At 42.4% G+C, this 20,000-nt stretch overlaps 1 protein-coding gene across 1 annotated transcript in view; it reads right to left on the reverse strand.

The window, feature by feature from the left end:
- The window catches only part of rabgap1l (RAB GTPase activating protein 1-like), a 106,477-nt gene that overhangs the window by 20,880 nt on the left and 65,597 nt on the right, over positions 1 to 20,000 (reverse strand). The window contains exons 18-19 of the mRNA XM_063200953.1: positions 10,484 to 10,525; positions 3,678 to 3,806 (exon numbers count right to left, since the gene is read on the reverse strand). Of these exons, the coding sequence (XP_063057023.1) occupies positions 3,678 to 3,806; positions 10,484 to 10,525 (171 nt within the window). The remainder of the gene's footprint in view (positions 1 to 3,677; positions 3,807 to 10,483; positions 10,526 to 20,000) is intronic.

Consider the following 20,000-nt stretch of genomic DNA (forward strand, 5'->3'; position numbering starts at 1 on the left):
TATTAATATAGCAGGCAGCAGACTGTGCAAACAGTGTAAACAGTAACACAAACTACTGTAGGGGTGATGTGGCACAGTGTATTAATATCCCCGTCCATAAACGGACCTAGGTTTGCATCCAACGTGGGTCATTTCCCAACCCTACCCCATCTTCCTCTCCATTTCTTCACTGTCCTATCCAATAAAGGCATGAAAGCCTGGATTGGCCTCCGAAAATACAATTAAAAAAATCAAGTTAGCTCAAAACAAAACAGAGGGCTGGAGGGCTGCAGTGTTCAAGTAGTAAAACTGGTGGTGGTCTGAAGGTGCTCTTTGGCCAAGACGTAGAAAATATAGGGCGCAGGACGCCAAGGCACTCTTCTAAAATAAAACCGCTTTAATGTTAAGGCTGGCAGTAATTTTAATCCTTTAAGTTCAATCATGAACTAGCCTTTACATTAAAGAAGGTCCTGCCCCTTTTTTCGTTAGCTCATGTTTGGCACTACTTAGGGCCGAGGGGGCAGCCTCAGCCAGCAATCTATCCTAATTTTCAAAATCCCACGCAAGCCTACCAGCGCTCTGAAACAGACTGATTTAATTTCTTTTTTTAATTGCTTTATACTTTAAATTTAGTATTGTATCCCGTTTGAAGAGGACAACTTGGGTTGTTTGCTCTTGGCATTAAAAAACAATTCAACCTGAATCATAACTGTTTTCGTGACTTGTACACAAACTGTACTCCCAAGTAAATATGCATGCCAAGATGAGAGTCAGTTGTGTCAGATCTTTCAAGACAAACCAAGGCAAAATGCGAGTACTATATTGCTGTTACTAATTTTACCCAAGTACAAAAGGTATGCAAATTAGGGGAAGGATTTTTTCCACGAGACCAAAGACTGACACCTCAAAGAGTGGAGAGCTGTACTAAATGCCACAGTTTCACAGCCTTCTCATTTCCAAACACATCATCTTTCTCACACTTTCCTCTTCTCATCTTCCGCTTTTTCAAGCCCACAGCTTCTTTTTTTGCCCGTCTGAAATCTTTTGTCTCCCGTCTCCCCATCCTGGATCTTCATGCAGCTGCATTCTTCAATTTACATCTGCCTTAGAGGAGTGTGACTAGCTCAGTCCTTTTAGGTCACATCGCTGAGTTCAAACAGACCTTACATTGTTTCTTCCGCAAATGTCCGCAATGGTGGCATGTCATTTTGATGACAAAAGGATGACACCTATTTTTTATTAAGGTCATTCAAGTTCACAAGATTGTAAAGATATGTCTTCTGACTGAACTAGTCACAATAAACATGCAGATATGACAACATATTAAAGCAATAAGGCATTGGCTGAACTTAACTTGGCCTACAGTAGCATGTTTGAATGTTACATTATCCAAACAATTAATTAGTCCAGTTCAACTAGGTGATCACTCGCCCAATTCAACCAGTTGATCGCCTGGTTAAGTTGGTTGGAATGTGTGGCACTGTATTGTAACTAATGAATACAGGTTGCCCATCATCGCATTGTAACATGCTTAGGGAGCTGCAGATTCTAGGCAAGTAGTTGCTGTTTGGTAGAAAATGTTTTTGAGAGCATAATGAAAGCAGAAGAAGATAATCCTACTCTTGCAAGAGGTAACAACTTATTCCAGGAAACTGGGGGAAATATGTTGACCGATATCACCTTGTGTGAGTCTCTGTAAGGCTGACTGAAGCACATGTGTGGACAGCAATAACCTGTATTGGCACTACAATGTGTCACATGGTAAAAGGACTTCCACTTGCACATTCTCTCTCTCTCTCTCTCTCTCTCTCTCTCTCTCTCTCTCTCTCTCTCTCTCTCTCTCTCTCTCTCTCTCTCTCTCTCTCTCTCTCTCTCTCTCTCTCTCTCTCTCTCTCTCTCTCTCTCTGTTGACAAAAGGGGCTGGTGTTTTTAAGATAGCAGCTATTTAGATTCTCACATTTCACATTTCCAAAGCTACAGCTGTGATAACAGCACAGTGCCAGCTCAGGCTATTTGTGAAAATAAACAGCTAAAATACTCTACATTTAAAGACCATCAGCAACACTGTGCAAAACACCATCAAGCTGCCTTAATAACTTGCTGCCGTACTGTATGCAGGGGTCTCTCATTCTAAAATAGAAATATAGCCCCCTGCATACAGCTGCGATAGAAGAACAAAGCCATACGACTCATGTAGTACATGCATGTAGGCGTTAACTGTTTTTTTTTTTTTTTAAGTATTTTTTTGGGGATTTTCAGACTTTATTGGTTTTTGTGAGACAGGACAGTGAAGGAGAGACAGGAAGCGAGCTGGGAGAGAGAGATGGGGAAGGACCGGCAAAGGACCCGGACTGGGAATCGAACCCGGGTCGGCCGAGTGGTAAACGTGTGCCCTACCATATCAGCCACGGTAGGGCCGTTAACTGGGTTATTGACTAAATAATCGAACATGCTATACTGTACCCACAGGTTTTCCAGTCTTTTACTCACAGGAGACATTCTCTGATCCTCTCAACCACGAGGACCTTTGCTTCAACATGGCAACATATCCCTCACCAGCAACTCGGACATGATGACTAATACCTTCTCTAAGAACTAGCACTGTAGTAATCCCTTCATTGCTTCCGTTGCGCATCTTACTTCCACAAGCCAAAACGGTAGAAATATGCCTACAGTAAACTTTTTGTCCCAGGTAATAGCCAAATAAATGAGCAGTGGCTGAAACGTATAATCGATTACGGTGGCAACACACGGGGAGTGGTGATTGACACTTTGCTGAGACGATTCAACAATGTCAGTCTGATAAAAAAATACAGGTGGGTTAGGAGAGTGATGAAATTGGGTATCTGCGAGACAGAGGAGAACAGTAGCACGCACTTAAAACTGTTTTCGTGTGTAAGTGCTCGGGGGTTATCACACTTCAAATCTGCCAAACTCCTCTTCCTTCCTTTCTGAAACTTTGTGAGACTCTTCTTCTCTCATCAAAAATACAAATAAACGAAATGTGCGCACGCACACGCACAGAGCTGTTACGCCAGTGCGTTTCTGACACTGACTCCATATGAAATCAGTTGTCCAGGGATACCAGCAGCTTGGTACAGACAGATATAGTGCAATAGTGCACATAGCAAAGTGACAGCAGCAACCAATGCAATTGTCTGAGAAATGCACCTGCACAGACTGTGCTCAGAAACAAAACGCACACATACAGCAGGTTCATTGGATATTAGGCATAACTACTGTGCATTTTGAAGATAGAGTTCAGTTTAGCAAGGTTGGTAATCCAAAGCAGTGGAGTTTGGAACAGCAATGAAACCCAGCATCAACCCCGACCAGAGGGCATACACTAAGCTCACACTCCCTCCTCATCGTACTAAACTCAGAATATATCACATATAAAACTGTACAAATATAAAAACTGGACTTGACAAATGCCTATGTAGAGAATCATCCTCAAGGCAATTCTACACGAGACCCTTCGTGTAAAGCACTAAGCATGGTGGGTGCAGAGTGGCACTTCGTTAAGCACCCATCCCCATAAGTTGGCAATAATCGGAGCGCAGGTTTGAATATAGGACAAGCCCCAACTCTGCACCCCATCACCCTTCTCCCATTTCGTTTCCTATCCTACTCACCACTGCCTTATCAACAAAGACACAAACACCCAGAAATATACTTTAAATTGAGTAAGCACTTACCTTGATGTTGCAGGCCTGTTCCATGAGGCGACGGGCGTTCTCTGCGGCACGGTAGCGCTTGGGGAGCTGCACCCGGAAAAACTTCAGGGCACCCTCGAAATCTGCCTGCAGCAGGTCCTCCTTTGAGGTCTGACAGAAAAATACACAAAAAGCAAAAAAAAAAAACCTTTAAGTCATGACAAGCAAATAAAACAGTAAAAAAAAAAGTCTAACTATGAGGTGTCCCAAACATGTACACACATTAAACAACTGTAAAGTAGGCGTGTATTCCATGTTCTAAAATCCAATTTTCAAATTCATAGAACATGACTTTTTACATAATTTTATTGATTTGTCACCACCTGCTCTCAAACTGATATCCATTCTGGTTCAGGCAGTGCTGACAATCAATATCAATTGTTGCGCTTTCAGTGACTGTTGCTGACAGCATAGCAAAGAGTTTGAACATCAGTTTGAAACTAGGCCATAACAAAAAGTGATATATGTAAATCCTATTAAACTTTAATTACCTTAAATACATTTTACTAAAGGCCTACTTTACCATAAACTGAGACACCCTGCACACGTAAACTAGTGAACGGTGTCTACAGTTCCTCATTCAGGAGCTTTTGAACAGTTTAATATAACGGCAGGGAAAATAGTATTCGTTGTTCTCAAATATTTGCCAGCATTTCCCACTTTGAAGTATCTTGTATTACACTTACACAAAATAATTAGATTACTAAGATTACTAAATAAGACGTCTCATGAACGGCAACAGCACACTGAATCCACAATACAGTTTCCTCTAGGTCTGTAAACATTAATTACAGGCAATGAGGGTCTGGGAGGCAGACAGAAACAAAAACTAGCACCATCTTCTGGTGCAAACAATGTTTGCCATCCCAAATTACAATGTGTGAAATTGAAACATCTATCGTATATTTCTGTGATTTGTCAGTTTAAATAAACAAAAAAAAATAAAAACAAAAAATAGGCCAACGCTCATGCCCATATGCCAAACTGGCTGTTATAAGCATTCAAATAAACTTTTCAATGTTGCAGCAACCTACCTTAAGAAATAATACAAAAGAAAAAGAACACAGCAAAATAACAAATCCACTACAAAAATTAAAACACTGGCAATCTGCAGAGAGGTCTATATCTTTTAGTAATAGCTGTTCTGTCCTGTCATGTTCCCTCTGTAGATTCAATAAACTTCATGTAACAGGCTCAAGTCTTCAAAAGTAAAATAAATTCCAAATGAAAGAAATTAAAAAAATAAAGGACAGTATTCCAAGTCACTGTTTTTAGTTTTTTAGTCTGAACAGTGACTAGGAGTGCTGTTCCACTCTCTCTAGTTTCCAAATGTGTCAGGAATGTTCCAAATCTCTCCCCCTCTCTCACCGCCAGCAACCGTGGCACAAAGAGCCGATGGCCCATGCCCAGGAGCCCCATGACTCGGGTGGTCGAGTCCGCTGCTGTGCCGACGCCCTCCCTGATGCCCTCTTGCCCCGAGGGTCCATCCTCCAAAGTCAGACACACGGGGGATGGCAGTTCCTTCTCTGGGCTGCTGACATCAGTGGTCGGGTCGGAAGAGGACTCCCCCTCCGAGTCTCCAACACACGGAGGGAGACTTAGATTTGGAGAGTCACTCAGGTCATGGCTCTCCTCAGCCAGTGTCGTTGCCTCTATTGACATTTTGATGTTGGCATATATGTCTGTGTGTGTTTTGAAAAAGTAATGAAACGCACACTAAGGGCAGTTAGACTATTTTATAACATTAAGAGTTTTTTCATGTGATCAAATTGTCCATATTTCTTCTCTTGTCATCGCACCATGAAGAAGTGTCCAGCAAGATGTCTCCCAACAGCACTGGCACACAAGCCAAAGAGCAGGGTAGAAATGCAATTAGCAGGGTGGCCAACAGGAAGCAGGCCAGTGATAAACATCCCCCGTCCCCCTGCTCCGCTCCACTTAAGCATCGATAACACACACACCACCTGCTCTATACAATGAGATGATATCTTGCAGCGATCAGGCAGTGATGACTACATGATGAATGGGCTGCGAATCCGGTGAAGAAACCACAAAAGCAGATGTTGGTCATCTAGTCCTGTTTAGCATGCTGAGGGAAGTCCTGCTTAAGGCATGCGCATCCTTGTGGTGGCTCTCCACCCAGAACTGTCAATTTAGTGCTCAGTTGCCTGGCAACAGACAGGCTGGGTGTGCTGGATCTGGGAGACAAACAGAAAGAGAACACATTGCCATTTCCTTTACAAAAAGACACATCCTTTCCTCTCTACGGAAGAGATGGAGGAAGAGGAGGACTTAACGCATGAGAGGAGGGAGATGATTAAGTGAAGAGAGAGACTGAAAATGGATGATAGACGCCAGCAGACGGAAGTGTGGGAAGGCCAGAGAGGCCACACAGGCTGCGAGTCCTAGTCAGCTTCAGACGAATCCCTCTGCGCCATCCCCACAGGGAAACAGGAACTATCAAACCAATAAAACTTCAAGCAGATGCAATCTTGTTAGTCATGGCTTCTTGACCCAGAGAGGATGAGAAATGACACAACATGGAAGCAGAGCTTTTAGTCGCGCTCACTAAGCATCACAAAACAGATGGTGCAACTTTCCTGATGATTCTTGCGGCTGAGCTTTACGCACGTTTCATTAGTCTGTGAGCATGGAAAATACCCAGAAAAGTTTCAACAAAAATGTTGAGGTATGTTTGTGCGATTGCTGAGATGTTTCCAATAAAGCTTTTCTCCCCAGGTTACCAGAATACTTGTCCTATTTCAGCAGGTACGGTAAGGTGGAATTCTGCTCCTTGTGATATCACTTCTCTGCAAAGATCATATCCAAAGCATTAAGGGACGATGGCAAAAGGAGGGTGGCAGGGAAAGCTTCAGAGTAGATCAGGGAGGGTAGCATGGATGGCTAACAGTTGCGAGAGACTGTCCACTAGTCCGTCACCACCATCTCTCAGCGCCGCTGACATCACAAGATGCATCCAACTTTTTCCTTCCCGTTCTGCCTGAAATGGACACCGGCTGTAGCAACAAGAAGCGGATGAGGAGGCGGAGGAGGTTGTGCAGAGCTGGTGGAGGCGAGATCCGATGCTAGAAGTAGTGGCAAAGAAGAGAGGACAGAGAGCTGAGCGCTGGATCAGGAGGAGAAGAAGGGTGTAGCTGGGTGGAGCAGAGCGGCAGACGCAGAGAAAGTGCTCCCGACACAAGCAGGGATGCTGCTGTGCTTTTGGTCCTCATGGCTGACAGGATGCTATAGTGACAGCGCCCTTCTCCTCAGCACGTTAGCTGCTGCTGCTAACTGCTAACGATGCTCCTGCACGCGCTCGCTCCCTTGCTCTCTCTCAATATTTTTTTTTTTGAGATGGCAATCAGCAGGGCATGTGAGCAAACAGAGCGAGAGGAAAAGGGAGAGGGAGGGAGAACGAAGGTGGGAGGGACAAAGAGAGAGAGAGAGAGAGAGAGAGAGAGAGAGAGAGAGAGAGAGGCTGGAGAGGGAAAAAAAAACATAGCGGGGGGCTGTAGGAAGCCTCTGGGGAGAATGTCGTAATAACTAACCAATCAGAGTGAGGCAGTGAAACCCCCTCTTCAACTCACCCTCCCTTTCCCTCTCTTCCACTCTCCTCCCACCTCCAGCACAGTCATACATTAATGCTGCCTGTATGCTTTCGTCTCAAATCCATTTAAACCCTAAGACACTGAGTGAGAGGAGACATCAGCCAGCACCTTTCATAAATGGTTGGAGCGTTCACAACATCCTACACCACATTAAGACCTAGCTGTCTGGACTAGAGGACAATGTGAATGAAGACAGCACAGAGGTGGTGTACAATCAATGTGTTTTAGGGCCAGTGTTGGGACCTTTATTCCCCTAGACTAAGCAGAACCTACCCATCTCTTTGCCGCTGTACTCTATAAATAACTTGAGCAACGGATTGCACACATAAGCTGGCAAGGCAGCGCGAGCAAAGATTGATGACTTGCTTTATAATAGTACTACATCCATGTTGTTATAAATCCTTGTGTATTTAACACTGCATTATGTGATAACTTAATAATATATAATACATATTTTCTATACATTACTTAATAACACCTGGCTCAGTCTGAAAGCAAAGTGCAATATATTTGTATTGTTTGTATGTATTTGTATATTGTATTGTTTTGCATTGACCAGGCCTCCCTGGCAGAGACACAGTGTGAATGCAACTTTCTTGGCTAAATGAAGGTTAAATAAAATTGACGGTCATCTTGATTTAAGTGTAATATTATGACAAGATAATAAATAAAACAAATAATAAAACAGTAGCCAGGGGATTGTCTCCTGACTTCACCAGTTCCCATGGTCCCCTTACCACCCCCTTACCCCTCCACCACATACTGAAGAACTTTAGTCTCATCAGAGGACAACCACTAAAAAAAATGATCAATCAAATTAGGTGGTCAACCTGCAGCCTATCCCCACTTCATGATTGAAAAACATTTCAGCTGTGCTGTTAGCATGCTTCTAAGCCTATGCAGTCCAGTCCAAACAGCTTATTCCGATAACAGTGCAAAAACGTGTTCCAACACCTCACCTGGAAGCAAAGTGACATTTGCCATGGACAATAATTGACAAGAGCAATCACAGCTGGCAACCTGGCCAACACTATATGAATGTGATGTTCAGAGCCGTATCTACTCTATAATTCTTTATATGTATCGCTCAGGTGAATTTGTGCTTTTGGGCTCCCAAAGATGACCACAGATATTGTGGGCGGACACACAGACCAAAAGATAAACAGACAAACAGAGTTATTGCAATACCTGGCCCAACCTGCTCCGGGGACCCAGGTAACAATTCACGCAAAAAAAAACACAGGTCTGAGCAGCACAACGAAGCAGAGAGAAGAAAAACAATGGTGTAAAATCCTTTGCCTAAAAGAACCACAGAATCCATCGGGAGCAACTGATACTGCCCGTCACAGTGCCACCCATGTGAAATTGAACTCCAGAGTAATCTGTGGACATATGAATTTTAAACCGGCCATGCTGCCAGATGAATAAGTCCATTAGACCCCACTCAAAACACACCACATCAACATCTGCAGCAGCATGCGGAGGATGGCCACCAACTCATACAGCACATAAAATGAAAACGGATACTGTACATCTCAAAGCCAAAACGTCGACTGTAATTCCTCCACCTGCCATGGCTTCATACAACTGTCCTCTTTTGTGCTCCAGAAAACAAAAACATAAAGTCCCCTCCAAAAGTTTTGGAACAGCAAGGCACATTTCCTTGTTCTTGTTGTTCAGCTGAAGACCTTTGCTTTTAAGACTAAAAGAGGAATATAAGACAACAGTTCAGAATGTCAGCTTTTATTCCCTGGTCCATAATGTGTGCTATGTGAAAAACCTCAAGACATACCAAATGCATTTCATAATTTTTTCCCTCACAAATTAATGTTTCAATGGACTCCACCCAAAGCATTTTTGTATGTCAAAAATAGGTTCGTATTTTTACATCCAAGTAAATCTGATGGATTGTTTTTTTGAAATCAAAACCGTAATCTACCCCACAGTTATATTTAGTATTTACATAATATTTATGTCATATTTGTACATTGAGTTAAACTTCACTTGAATCAGTTGCCATGCAATGAGATCACTAAGGCAAGAAAAAAGGTTACTGAGCCTTTGAATTCTGTAACCTTGACCCAGGACTTATGCCTTCTGTTGAACCCACTGAACCCAGCAGGGCAGATTGAGCATCAACAGTATAAGAGTATCGCTACTGTGTCCTCTTACCCCATCACACATCTTAATCTCATCAATACCCTTCACAGGGATGAAGTCTATAGTATAGTATACCTTAACTTTCTTATTCTCCAAAGGTTTCACATTTTATTTCGCCTTCTGCTACTCAATAAAGCATGCCTGATATGTCCTTCTAGAAGCAGGCAAAAGAACCAGGTATAGCTATCAAATATTATTATGATATTATTACCATTAGTTCAGCGCAGGATCATCTGACATCTGTACCGTGTCTAGCTGGCACTTGAGTATAAGTGACCTAAGGGGCAGCTGTGATTGAGTGATTAGAGGGTTTTGTCCTGATGTCAAAGGTCACAGCTTCGAACCCCATTCCAGTATAAAGAATGTTCTGTATGTGGGAGTAAATGGATGTTGCTCTCCTGTGCCATTTGTCATGAATGAGGTGCCCACCATAACCCCACACCACTCAAGAGATTAATTCGTTATCAAACTTAACCTGCACCACCACCTTTAACAACAGTCATTTGCTTTGGACAAGACCATAGGCCAGAGCTATTCAATTAAATGTCAACAAGGGCCAGTTTTTCAAATTTCTCCCAGTAAAGGGGCCGAACTATACGTATGTATTATGAATGCCGACTGTCAATGAAAAAAATATGGGACACTTCATGGAAGTGGAGGGTCTGGGGGTCCTCCCCTAGAAAGTTTTGCATTTCTTAGATGTCATTTCCTGCATTGTAATGTCCCGAGTCCCGTTTCAGCACGATAAAGGAACCCATACTTTTATCTCTAAATTCTGAAAAACAATTCTGTACTTCAAGGGGCTTGTGGGGGGCCAGAACCTTGGTGTCCAATGGCCGCATCTGGCCCCAGGGCCACCATTAGAATAGCAATACCATAGGCTAAATGCATCATCATGTTGAGTCTGTGCATGAGAGTGCCTGTTTTGCACACATAGAACAGCAGAGGGAGACACATACTGGTGATTGAGCTAAAGACTGTCCTTTTTAAAAAGAGGCAGAAGGTTATACCACATACCTTCAGGAGTGCCAGAGCCACATTGAAGATGATGTTCAAGCCCTGGAAAACAGACAGAGGAGAAAGTATTTCAGAACCAGAAAAAAATACTAAGAAATAATCCGCTTGAGCCATTGTGCATACCGACATCCTGTCAAAATTTCAGACAGACATTTTTTCCAGAATACTGCATCCACTGTGTAGATGTACCATACCTCGTGTTCACATATTGACTCTCATGCTCTCAACTTGTGTTTTTTACTCCCAGGCGTTGACTCCCAAATGGTAAACATACATTTTTACATTTTCTTTTAAAATTTTTGAATTGAGACATTTCAATGCATCTCCTGTGCAATCTTTGTAACTCTGTGAAGAACAGAACTGACATACAAGTAGATCATGAAAACAACTACAAATTCATGAATTAATATTTCATCTGGGCATTTTATCACAACACAGTATATGAGTGTCATTACAGCGAAATTTAAAATAATGCACTTCCTGATCACGTCAAGTGGGGTAGACTAATCAAAACAAGTGGTCTTGACACTGTTTTGCTTCTGATGGACATATGGAAGGACGTGGGAGTTATGCCATCATCAAATTTCAAAAGTCAAGAGTGATCATGGACGTTTAGAGCAAAAAATAGCACAACTTGTGGTAGCAGCAGCAGCAAGCAGCCTTCAGTGAATGTGTCTACGTTTTTTCTACACAGAGGGACAAATGCAAATCATTAGGGGACATGTAGTCAGCACTTCAGAAGATATGGCAGTAAACATTAGTACAGGTGTCTTTTCATTCAAATAGTTAACTTGGACGTGACAGAGGGACTTCTTCTTGGGGTGTGAAAATACATTAGATTCACAATTTGAACTTGGAGAATCAAATAGTGCATATGTAACAAAAAATGTTTTATCCCAGTTTTAAGGAAAAACCAACCCAGGGTCAGCTCTATGCTTCTCTATGTTTCAGCCCATTGGTACCACTGCCCATTGGTCCCACAGCTTATTCCTGCTGCTCCATGTTCCCCCATTTTCAAGACATTATTCAAATATAGGCCCCATATTACACAACTCCATGTTCCCACATTTCCGAGTAAACTGAGAGAATATGCCTTTCTCCCCAAAATGCAACATAGGGCCTAAATTTGAATACATTCTCAAATGTGTAAACATGGAGAAGCAGGACTATGCTGTGGGACCATTGGGCTGTGGGACCAATGGGCCAAAAAATAATGTTAAATTTTTTTGTGATGTGGGACCAATGGGCAGTGGGAACATAGGAACGCTCCGAGTAAAGGGTGGTTTATGCCTCGAGATCAGCGTCCCTGCGTCGTGATTCAGTGAGCCGCGCAGTTAACGGAGTGAAGCCCCCCCCCCCAAACTACTTCCTTGTTCTAACCTTCGTCGGTCTACGGACTGTGAGCTCTTCATTAAATAAGTTGCCTGTGCTTTGTCGTTTCATTTATTTACACGAACCAAAGACAACACGTGCGCTTGCAAGTTACGACGCTGAAGTTATTTGGACAGTTGAACAGTATTTCCGAGGTCGAGGAAACATTTCGCTTCGTCCTCGACAAATGAGACACTTCTTTGTTCTAAACTACCACTTTGGCTGCCAGTGCGATCAAACATGCACGTGATATAAACATTTAATGTTTCCTTTTCATTGTCGTCGAGTCTGTGAAGCTAAAAAACAACTGACACGTCTTTACTCTTTGTATTGAAGGCAGTTTGAGCGTGGAATGACATCGCGCAGACCGTGCTTCAAAACAGGGCATAAATCAAAAGTAACTGCATCATGCCTGCGACAAGCTCACTCTGTGGCACTGAAAGGAAGCATAACCCGCCCTTAACCCTTGCTTAGCGTGGCCTAACTTCGGAACAGAAGTACCTACAAACATTTGGATTTGACCTATGGAAAGCTGAGATGAGCCTATATGTCAACACAAAATATTCTGAGGCTTTTCTAAAAATTGTTTAGAATGCCCGGGAGTTTACAGGATAAATTCCAACATCATGGTGGGAGTCAATGTGTTGAGATAGCAGGATCATTGATATTGGAAAATTGCCACGCAATGGTTAAAAAATAGCGTTTTGTTTCCCTGGAAACTGAGACGAAGCGGTGGAACTAGCTAACTAGCGGACTAGCCAAGCCCATTTTAGCAAATCCCAGACGGCATTACTGTTAACACATTTACTTCCATGTCACGTAAAAATACATCATGAAAATAGCATAGACTGTCCATTACAATGTCAAGATTCGAAATGCATCCAAAAAACCCGCAAAAATGAGTCAAATAGCACCTACGATACGATATGATTAGATTTTATTGTCAGTTTTCACTGAAATTCTTTTTGCGTCTCTGAGCAACACTTGCTTAAGACAGGACATACACATAACATCACATCACAAGACTATTGAAAAACTGACAAAAGACAAAACAAAAAACAAAAAAACAGAGGACACAGGCCTATATACAGACATACATACATACATACATTACATACAACCCACATAACTTGAGGATCCTACCAACATGGAGTGATAACTCTATGCAGTCTTAAGGCGGATTCATACTTAGCGATACTGGCGCTAACCTCATTGTTGTAGAGTAGCCTCGTGGCCAGGAGAAATTGAGCAATGCGGTGACACAAAAAGTAGGGGTGAAAAAATGATGGGTTTTTTATTAAACCAAAGTCTCAATAAAGTGCAGAAAACTATATACAAAAGTAAAGAAGATGAGAAGAAAATAAAATAAGAACGTACAAAAAGTAAGCTAACAAAAAGAAAATGGTGGAGTCAAACACATGACTAAAAAAGAGCCACCAAAAGGAACCCAACACCTTGCATCAGGTGGGGTGACAGCACTCATGTGCTTCAGAAACAAAAATGAGCCTCCTGAGTTCCCTACACCGGGATTCAAATAGACAAGGCAGTCAAGACATTAGCCAATCACATGGCACTACCAATTAGGCTATTCTAATTGGAAATCATCTGGCTACACAGCCAATTGAGGGCACCTCGTTAAACCAGCCCATTAAGGGCACATGCGCATTCCACCAAACACAAATCAAACTAAATTAGGCCTATACTTTAAACATACAAATAAATCAAGAAAAACAAAAAGCAGTACAGCACCTATGTGCACCTAGGACACTGACTTTTAAACAAACATGAAAAACAAGCAAATAAATCAACTTAAAATGAGTCAAACTAGTGCGGTGGGGTTCACACCGTCACACACCCCCACCCATATGTCAAGGCGTGCCGGCTCGCCGAAGACACGGAGGAGAGGCAATGCTACATCTTGCAGATAGCACTCATATGCTTACCCCACTAAAAATACATCAGAAACAGGAAAGAAAAATAAAGACAGTAGACCATTGGTCGGTCAAAAAAGAAATACTGGGACAACCCAATTCAGAGGAAACAAAACCAAACCACCCCAAGTACATACAAAGAACACAGGCAGTACTACAAGAGTCACAAAAGTGATAAATTGTGGACCACAATGAGGCAAATGCCCCCAGTTAGATGCATATGGCTTAAAAGCCGCTTCGGGTGGAATCACAAGTCCACGCAATGGTCCTACACTCACACACGGAGGTATAGGAGTCCAAACTTGCTTTTCAGCTGGCACTGACCCAAAGACATTAGCAGGTGGTATCGGTTTGTGCTGGCAATACCTCTTTGCAAGAGACGCACGCCTTTTGTGTCTCTGTCGCGAATGTACATGTGTCTTAGAAAACGGACTCACGTGTGTGTGGGCCTCTGCAGGCCCGGCTGTTGAGTCACATGGTGAAGGATCTGGTGCTGCACAAGCCAAAACTGGCTTCACAGCTGCAGGTGGATCAGGGACGGTTGTTGGTGCTGCTGGACAGGTCTCGGTAGACCCAGCCACCAGTATCTGCGGCCATGCAGCTGCTGAAGGGGGCTCAGTTGGCGGAGCTTGTTCAGGCTCCGCTGGAACGCAAGCCTCCATAGGCCCCAATGCTGGAACCACTGATGTGCTGGCCTCTGTGCTCTCCAACGCCCATGGCTGGTGGAGCACACACATGGCCAAACTATGGCCATACCTTCTGCAATGGCCACACCATCGCTCTGGACAATCTGGACAGGTGGTTGAGTGGTGGTCGCTCATGGAGCAGTGGAAACAGCAGGACTCTGCTCGGCTCTCCGGACGACAGGGACACAGCTCCTTCCCCGGCTGGATGCCTCTGCTTAGCTGGTTGAGCAGGAAACGTTGAGTGCTGAAGGTCATCTCCAGCGTGGTTGCAGCCGGGTACCGTTGTAGCCATTCGGCCCACTGTTCAGGAAACCGGTCTTGAAGAGACTCCACCAGGAGAGGGGTAGCCTCCACCCAATCATCTTCGAGCTCCAGCCACTCTAACAACTGCTCAGCAGCCAGTCTCTTTTCCAGCTCTTCATCCATGGTGAGGCAAAAAAGTCAAAAGAGAAAAAAAAAGATATACTAAAGCAAAAAAAAAAATGTCACTGCAATTTCTCCACGGCACACTGGCATCCCAAACCGCTGCCACCAAATGTTGTAGAGTAGCCTCGTGGCCAGGAGAAATTGAGCAATGCGGTGACACAAAAAGTAGGGGTGAAAAAAATATGGGTTTTTTATTAAACCAAAGTCTCAATAAAGTGCAGAAAACTATATACAAAAGTAAAGAAGATGAGAAGAAAATAAAATAAGAACGTACAAAAAGTAAGCTAACAAAAAGAAAATGGTGGAGTCAAACACATGACTAAAAAAGAGCCACCAAAAGGAACCCAACACCTTGCATCAGGTGGGGTGACAGCACTCATGTGCTTCAGAAACAAAAATGAGCCTCCTGAGTTCCCTACACTGGGATTCAAAGAGACAAGGCAGTCAAGACATTAGCCAATCACATGGCACTACCAATTAGGCTATTCTAATTGGAAATCATCTGGCTACACAGCCAATTGAGGGCACCTCGTTAAACCAGCCCATTAAGGGCACATGCGCATTCCACCAAACACATCAAACTAAATTAGGCTTATACTTTAAACATACAAATAAATCAAGAAAAACAAAAAGCAGTACAAAACAAAAAGCAGTACAGCACCTATGTGCACCTAGGACACTGACTTTTAAACAAACATGAAAAACAAGCAAATAAATCAACTTAAAATGAGTCAAACTAGTGCGGTGGGGTTCACACCGTCACACTCATTCATACCTCCCTCGCGACGATGGCGTGCGCTCAAAATGACGTCACACGCCCCTCCGCAAGCTGCCGCGGCGCGTGCAACGATATTTTTTGTAACTTGGCGTGCGCCACCAGCGACCATGTAGATAGGCAGACAAAGCAAGAGTTGCGAAGAAAGGCTACAGCTACTGCAGGCTACTACAGAATAGACCCTGCATCATTTTGACTATAATAAAATGTCCTTGAGAGTTATTTTATCTTCTGCCTTAAATGCTGTTCAGTGAAACAATTGTTTACTTTGTTCAGAAGCACGTTGTGTTTGGCTATCTATTTATAAATTCTGCAGCCAGAACAATACTCTCACATGGTCTTGGAATGATCTGGCAATGTAGGCTACAACAAAAATCTATGTTTCATTGTGGTAAGTCATAAGTCAGACGTTCAGTAGCCCTACAGCAGCCGTGTTTGGCTTATATTTTTATTTATACATCTGTAGAACTCACGCTGCGAGTTGCGAAAGATGCTGCCGTTTCTCTCATGAACAGCAGAGGGCACACTTCCGAAAATGCAAGCAAAAGCCTGTAAATGGCGCTTTTGACTATGAATGGTCTGCCACATTTTAATGGTTCTCGCGCCAAATGCCCCAAAGTGCGCACGTTAAGTATGCATAGCCCTTTATGACTGTTTAACAAAAGAATGGATTGATGTATGAAAGCACGTCTGTTGCGGTTGAAGCGGGGAACTCTGAAACGCCTACTTGAGGGTAATGGCTGGTATTCTAGGTAAAGAGTGTGTGTGATGTCAGTAGAGATGCAAGTGGCCAGTCGTAGCATGCTTTTGTTATGAGCTTCCTGGAATAGGTTTGCTATGGGCAGCCCAATGATCTTAGAGCAGATTTTAATTTGCCGTTGGAGTTTTGCTTTATCTTTCACAGAGAGGCTATTGTACCAAGCTCTACTGCAGTAAAGCATGACACTCTTGATCACAGATGTAAAAAAATAAGAAGATGATTTGGGCACTAGCACCAAAGGATCTTAATCTTCGCAGGAAGTATATGTGTTGCTGTATTTTTTTAACACATGAAGTCAATGTGGTCAGTCTGAGTCAGATTCTGGTCAATCATAACACCAAGATATTTATACACCTATGTACTCATGTTACATACCTATGTAACATAAACTCTACTCTACTATACTCTCTCTACTAAACCGCTTCGTCTCCGTTTCCAGAGAAACGAAACGCTATTTTTTTCACTAACTAACCCTCGCTTAAAGTGGGCTACCTTCGGATTGGTAGAAGTTATAAGTCTATAAGTCTATAAGTCTGTCTTTAGGTCTAACTAAATGTTCTGTGGCTGTTCGAAAAAAAATATTTTTGAATGGGTTTCAAACGCTCCAATCCCAGGACGCCCACCATTTCAAATTTGCGCGCTCCCATGATGACGTAACTTCAACCCAGGAATTGCCAATAGCTAGTAACCACTGAAGAACTGACAGCTGACTTACCAGGTAAAATAGTTTGTTTTGCCAACTACAAACAACTGGATAGGAAATTATTCCACATTTTGCAGTGTGCTGTCCATGATTACAAACCCCCATCACCAATTATTCCATAATTCCACTGTGAATAATTTATTGATAAAATACAGAGCACTGCTCTGGAGTACTTTGTCTGCCGTCTCCCAGCACGTGCCTGTGTGTATACGTTCCGTGCTCAAGTAAAAGGACGGGAGCGCAGGATTGTAATGTAATAATTAGTCTAGATAATAACTCTAATAATTACTAGACTTAGCTCCAGTTGTGGCTGTTGATAAGGTCTGCCAAAGATTCCAAGGCACACTGCTAGTGAAGTTAAAAAGCCTTTAATTAAATGGGCTGATGCATTGCGACTATTGTCTTCTTCAGAGCCTAAAGACTGACTAATTCCTAAGTCCCTATAACAAGGAGAAGGCTCAAGTAATCAAGTAGGACTAAGTGGCAGGTGCATAGACTCCACCTATCAGTCAGTTAATGGTGCACCATGTCACACATAAAAACATCACACACAAGTTAAAAATAATTATACTACGTATGAGGACTAAAGTAATCACTTCATAAGGGCTATAAAGAACAGTTCATCTCAAAGTATCCAGTTAAGCATAGAAGAGAAAATAAGCTTTACTTATAGGTCAAACTATGTCTCCCTCTTGTGGTCATTTTGTAAATATTTCTTAATCAACCTAAGCACGTAAAAGTAAACATTGAATCACCTACTACTGTATATTAAATGCTCTGAAGAAGACGTACAATCTTACAATTACAATGAGCACATTGAAAATGTCTTCATAAAAGGGAGGGTATAGTCCGAGTCTTCATTAAGTCCTGGCCTTGTGAGGGCATTTAATGTATATCAAGTAGGTCTTCCTCTGTAATATATATTTTAAAGTTTGTCCCCTCCCCTTTTGGATAGCTCAATTGTCTCTATACCCATTGCCTGTAGTGACACTGGGTTGCATCCATGGTGTTGCTTGTAATGCTTCGCCATTGGGTAATCCACATTTCCTGTACAAATTGCATATTTGTGCTCTGCTACCCTCTGTTGTAGTTTTCTTTTTGTCCTTCCAATGTAGAAATGTCCACATGGGCAATACAGGTAATACACCACATAAGTGGTATTGCAGTTGATGTATCCTTTGATGTAATGGGTTTTCATGCACATCCGTAAATTTATTGGTTTGCTGCATAGTAGTGCAGTGGTTGCATCTCCCACAATAATTACTCTATTGAAACCTAAAATTGACCAGCACATATGAATTGGAGGATGTATCTTGGAGTAAATAGCCGGCTACCATCACGATTTAAAAGTCATTATGAGTGATTTTACAAGCTTAATAAAAACTGGTTGCTGGATCACAAATCTCGCCAGACAGATTTTTAACGCGGCGAGAAATCTCGCAGAGTTTCATCTTGCGAGATCTTGTGAAACTAAAGCCTCGTTCACACAAGTCGCGGCTAGTTACTTGCTCTGCGAGTTAAGTCAATAGAATGTCTATGTGTTCCAGCAAGACAAGGAGGAGAGTTGGCGAGGAGTGTACAAGCGATGCAATGTGGGCGGATTCCGAGTTGAAAATATTGGTAACACTTTACTTAAAGCCAACATTATAAGCGCATTTATAACAAATTATAATGCACATTATAATTACTTACAACGTATTATGACTACACTCATAATGCTTCATGATGCTTTATATTAACAGTTATGAATAGCTATTAATCTAGCTTATAATGCTTTATAAATCCAAGGGTGTCATGAGTGCTCATGACTGGCTATAAACTACAGGCTGCCTGATGGGGCTTATAGTACATTATGAGCACCTATATCCCTCTATGCACAGACCTGGATGATAAACTGTCATAAGGGCTCATATGATGCTATAATGTTTCATGTGAGATCATAAGTCGTCAATGTGTGCTCTAAGTAAAGTGAAGTTCATATGGATGCATCTATAATGCACTGTATAATGCGTATCTATAATGCATCATAATGTACTGTAAGCCCCATCAGGCAGCCTGTAGTTTATATCCTGTCATGAGCACTCATAATACCCTTGGATTTATAAAGTATTATATGCTACATTCATGGTTATGCATTACTGTTAACATAAAGCATCATGAAACATCATCAGTGTAGTCGTAATGCGTTGTAAGTAATTATAATGTGCATTATAATTTGTTATAAATGCGCTCATAATGCGCTATAGATATGGGCTTCATAGAGAGTGTTACCAAAATATTTTATCTTCGAGTGAGGCGAGTATGGGAGTAACCAATTGGAATGCAGAGTTCGGTACTTCTCGTTTTTGCGTTGGCAGTTAAACCCACGGGAACGTTTAGCGAACGTTCCATGAGCGAGTGGCAAGTAGGCAAGTGAGCGAGAAGCGAGTTTTGTATGTGAACGTGGCTTTATAGGGAATAAGCCATATTTAAAAAAACAGTTGTTTGTCTTTTTGCTGAATGCTATTGAGAATTTCCAGAGTCAGGGGTGCAGGAATGACTACCAGTGCACACGAAAGGGAAAGGAAGATGGGTAAAGCAAAATGATTGATAGCACGACAGAAAAAAGAAAAGGAAAAAGTGCAATGGGAAGGGGCAGACAGACACAGCAAAAAAGACATACCGCTAGAGGTATAATGTATAGAGACAGCCAGGTGTGTTTAATGTGTTTATGTATATGAAAGGGATCACACATGTACAGGTATGTGTATGGTAGTGGTGGGTTGAATTGATGGCTAGATGAGTGGAAGGGATGGTAGAGGGACGCAGCAGAAAAGGGAGTGAAGATGGCGTGGGAGAGGAGTTGACAAAAGTGGTGGAGGTGCA

Source organism: Engraulis encrasicolus, chromosome 6 (assembly GCF_034702125.1).
Source record: "Engraulis encrasicolus isolate BLACKSEA-1 chromosome 6, IST_EnEncr_1.0, whole genome shotgun sequence".
Lineage (NCBI taxonomy): Eukaryota > Metazoa > Chordata > Actinopteri > Clupeiformes > Engraulidae > Engraulis > Engraulis encrasicolus.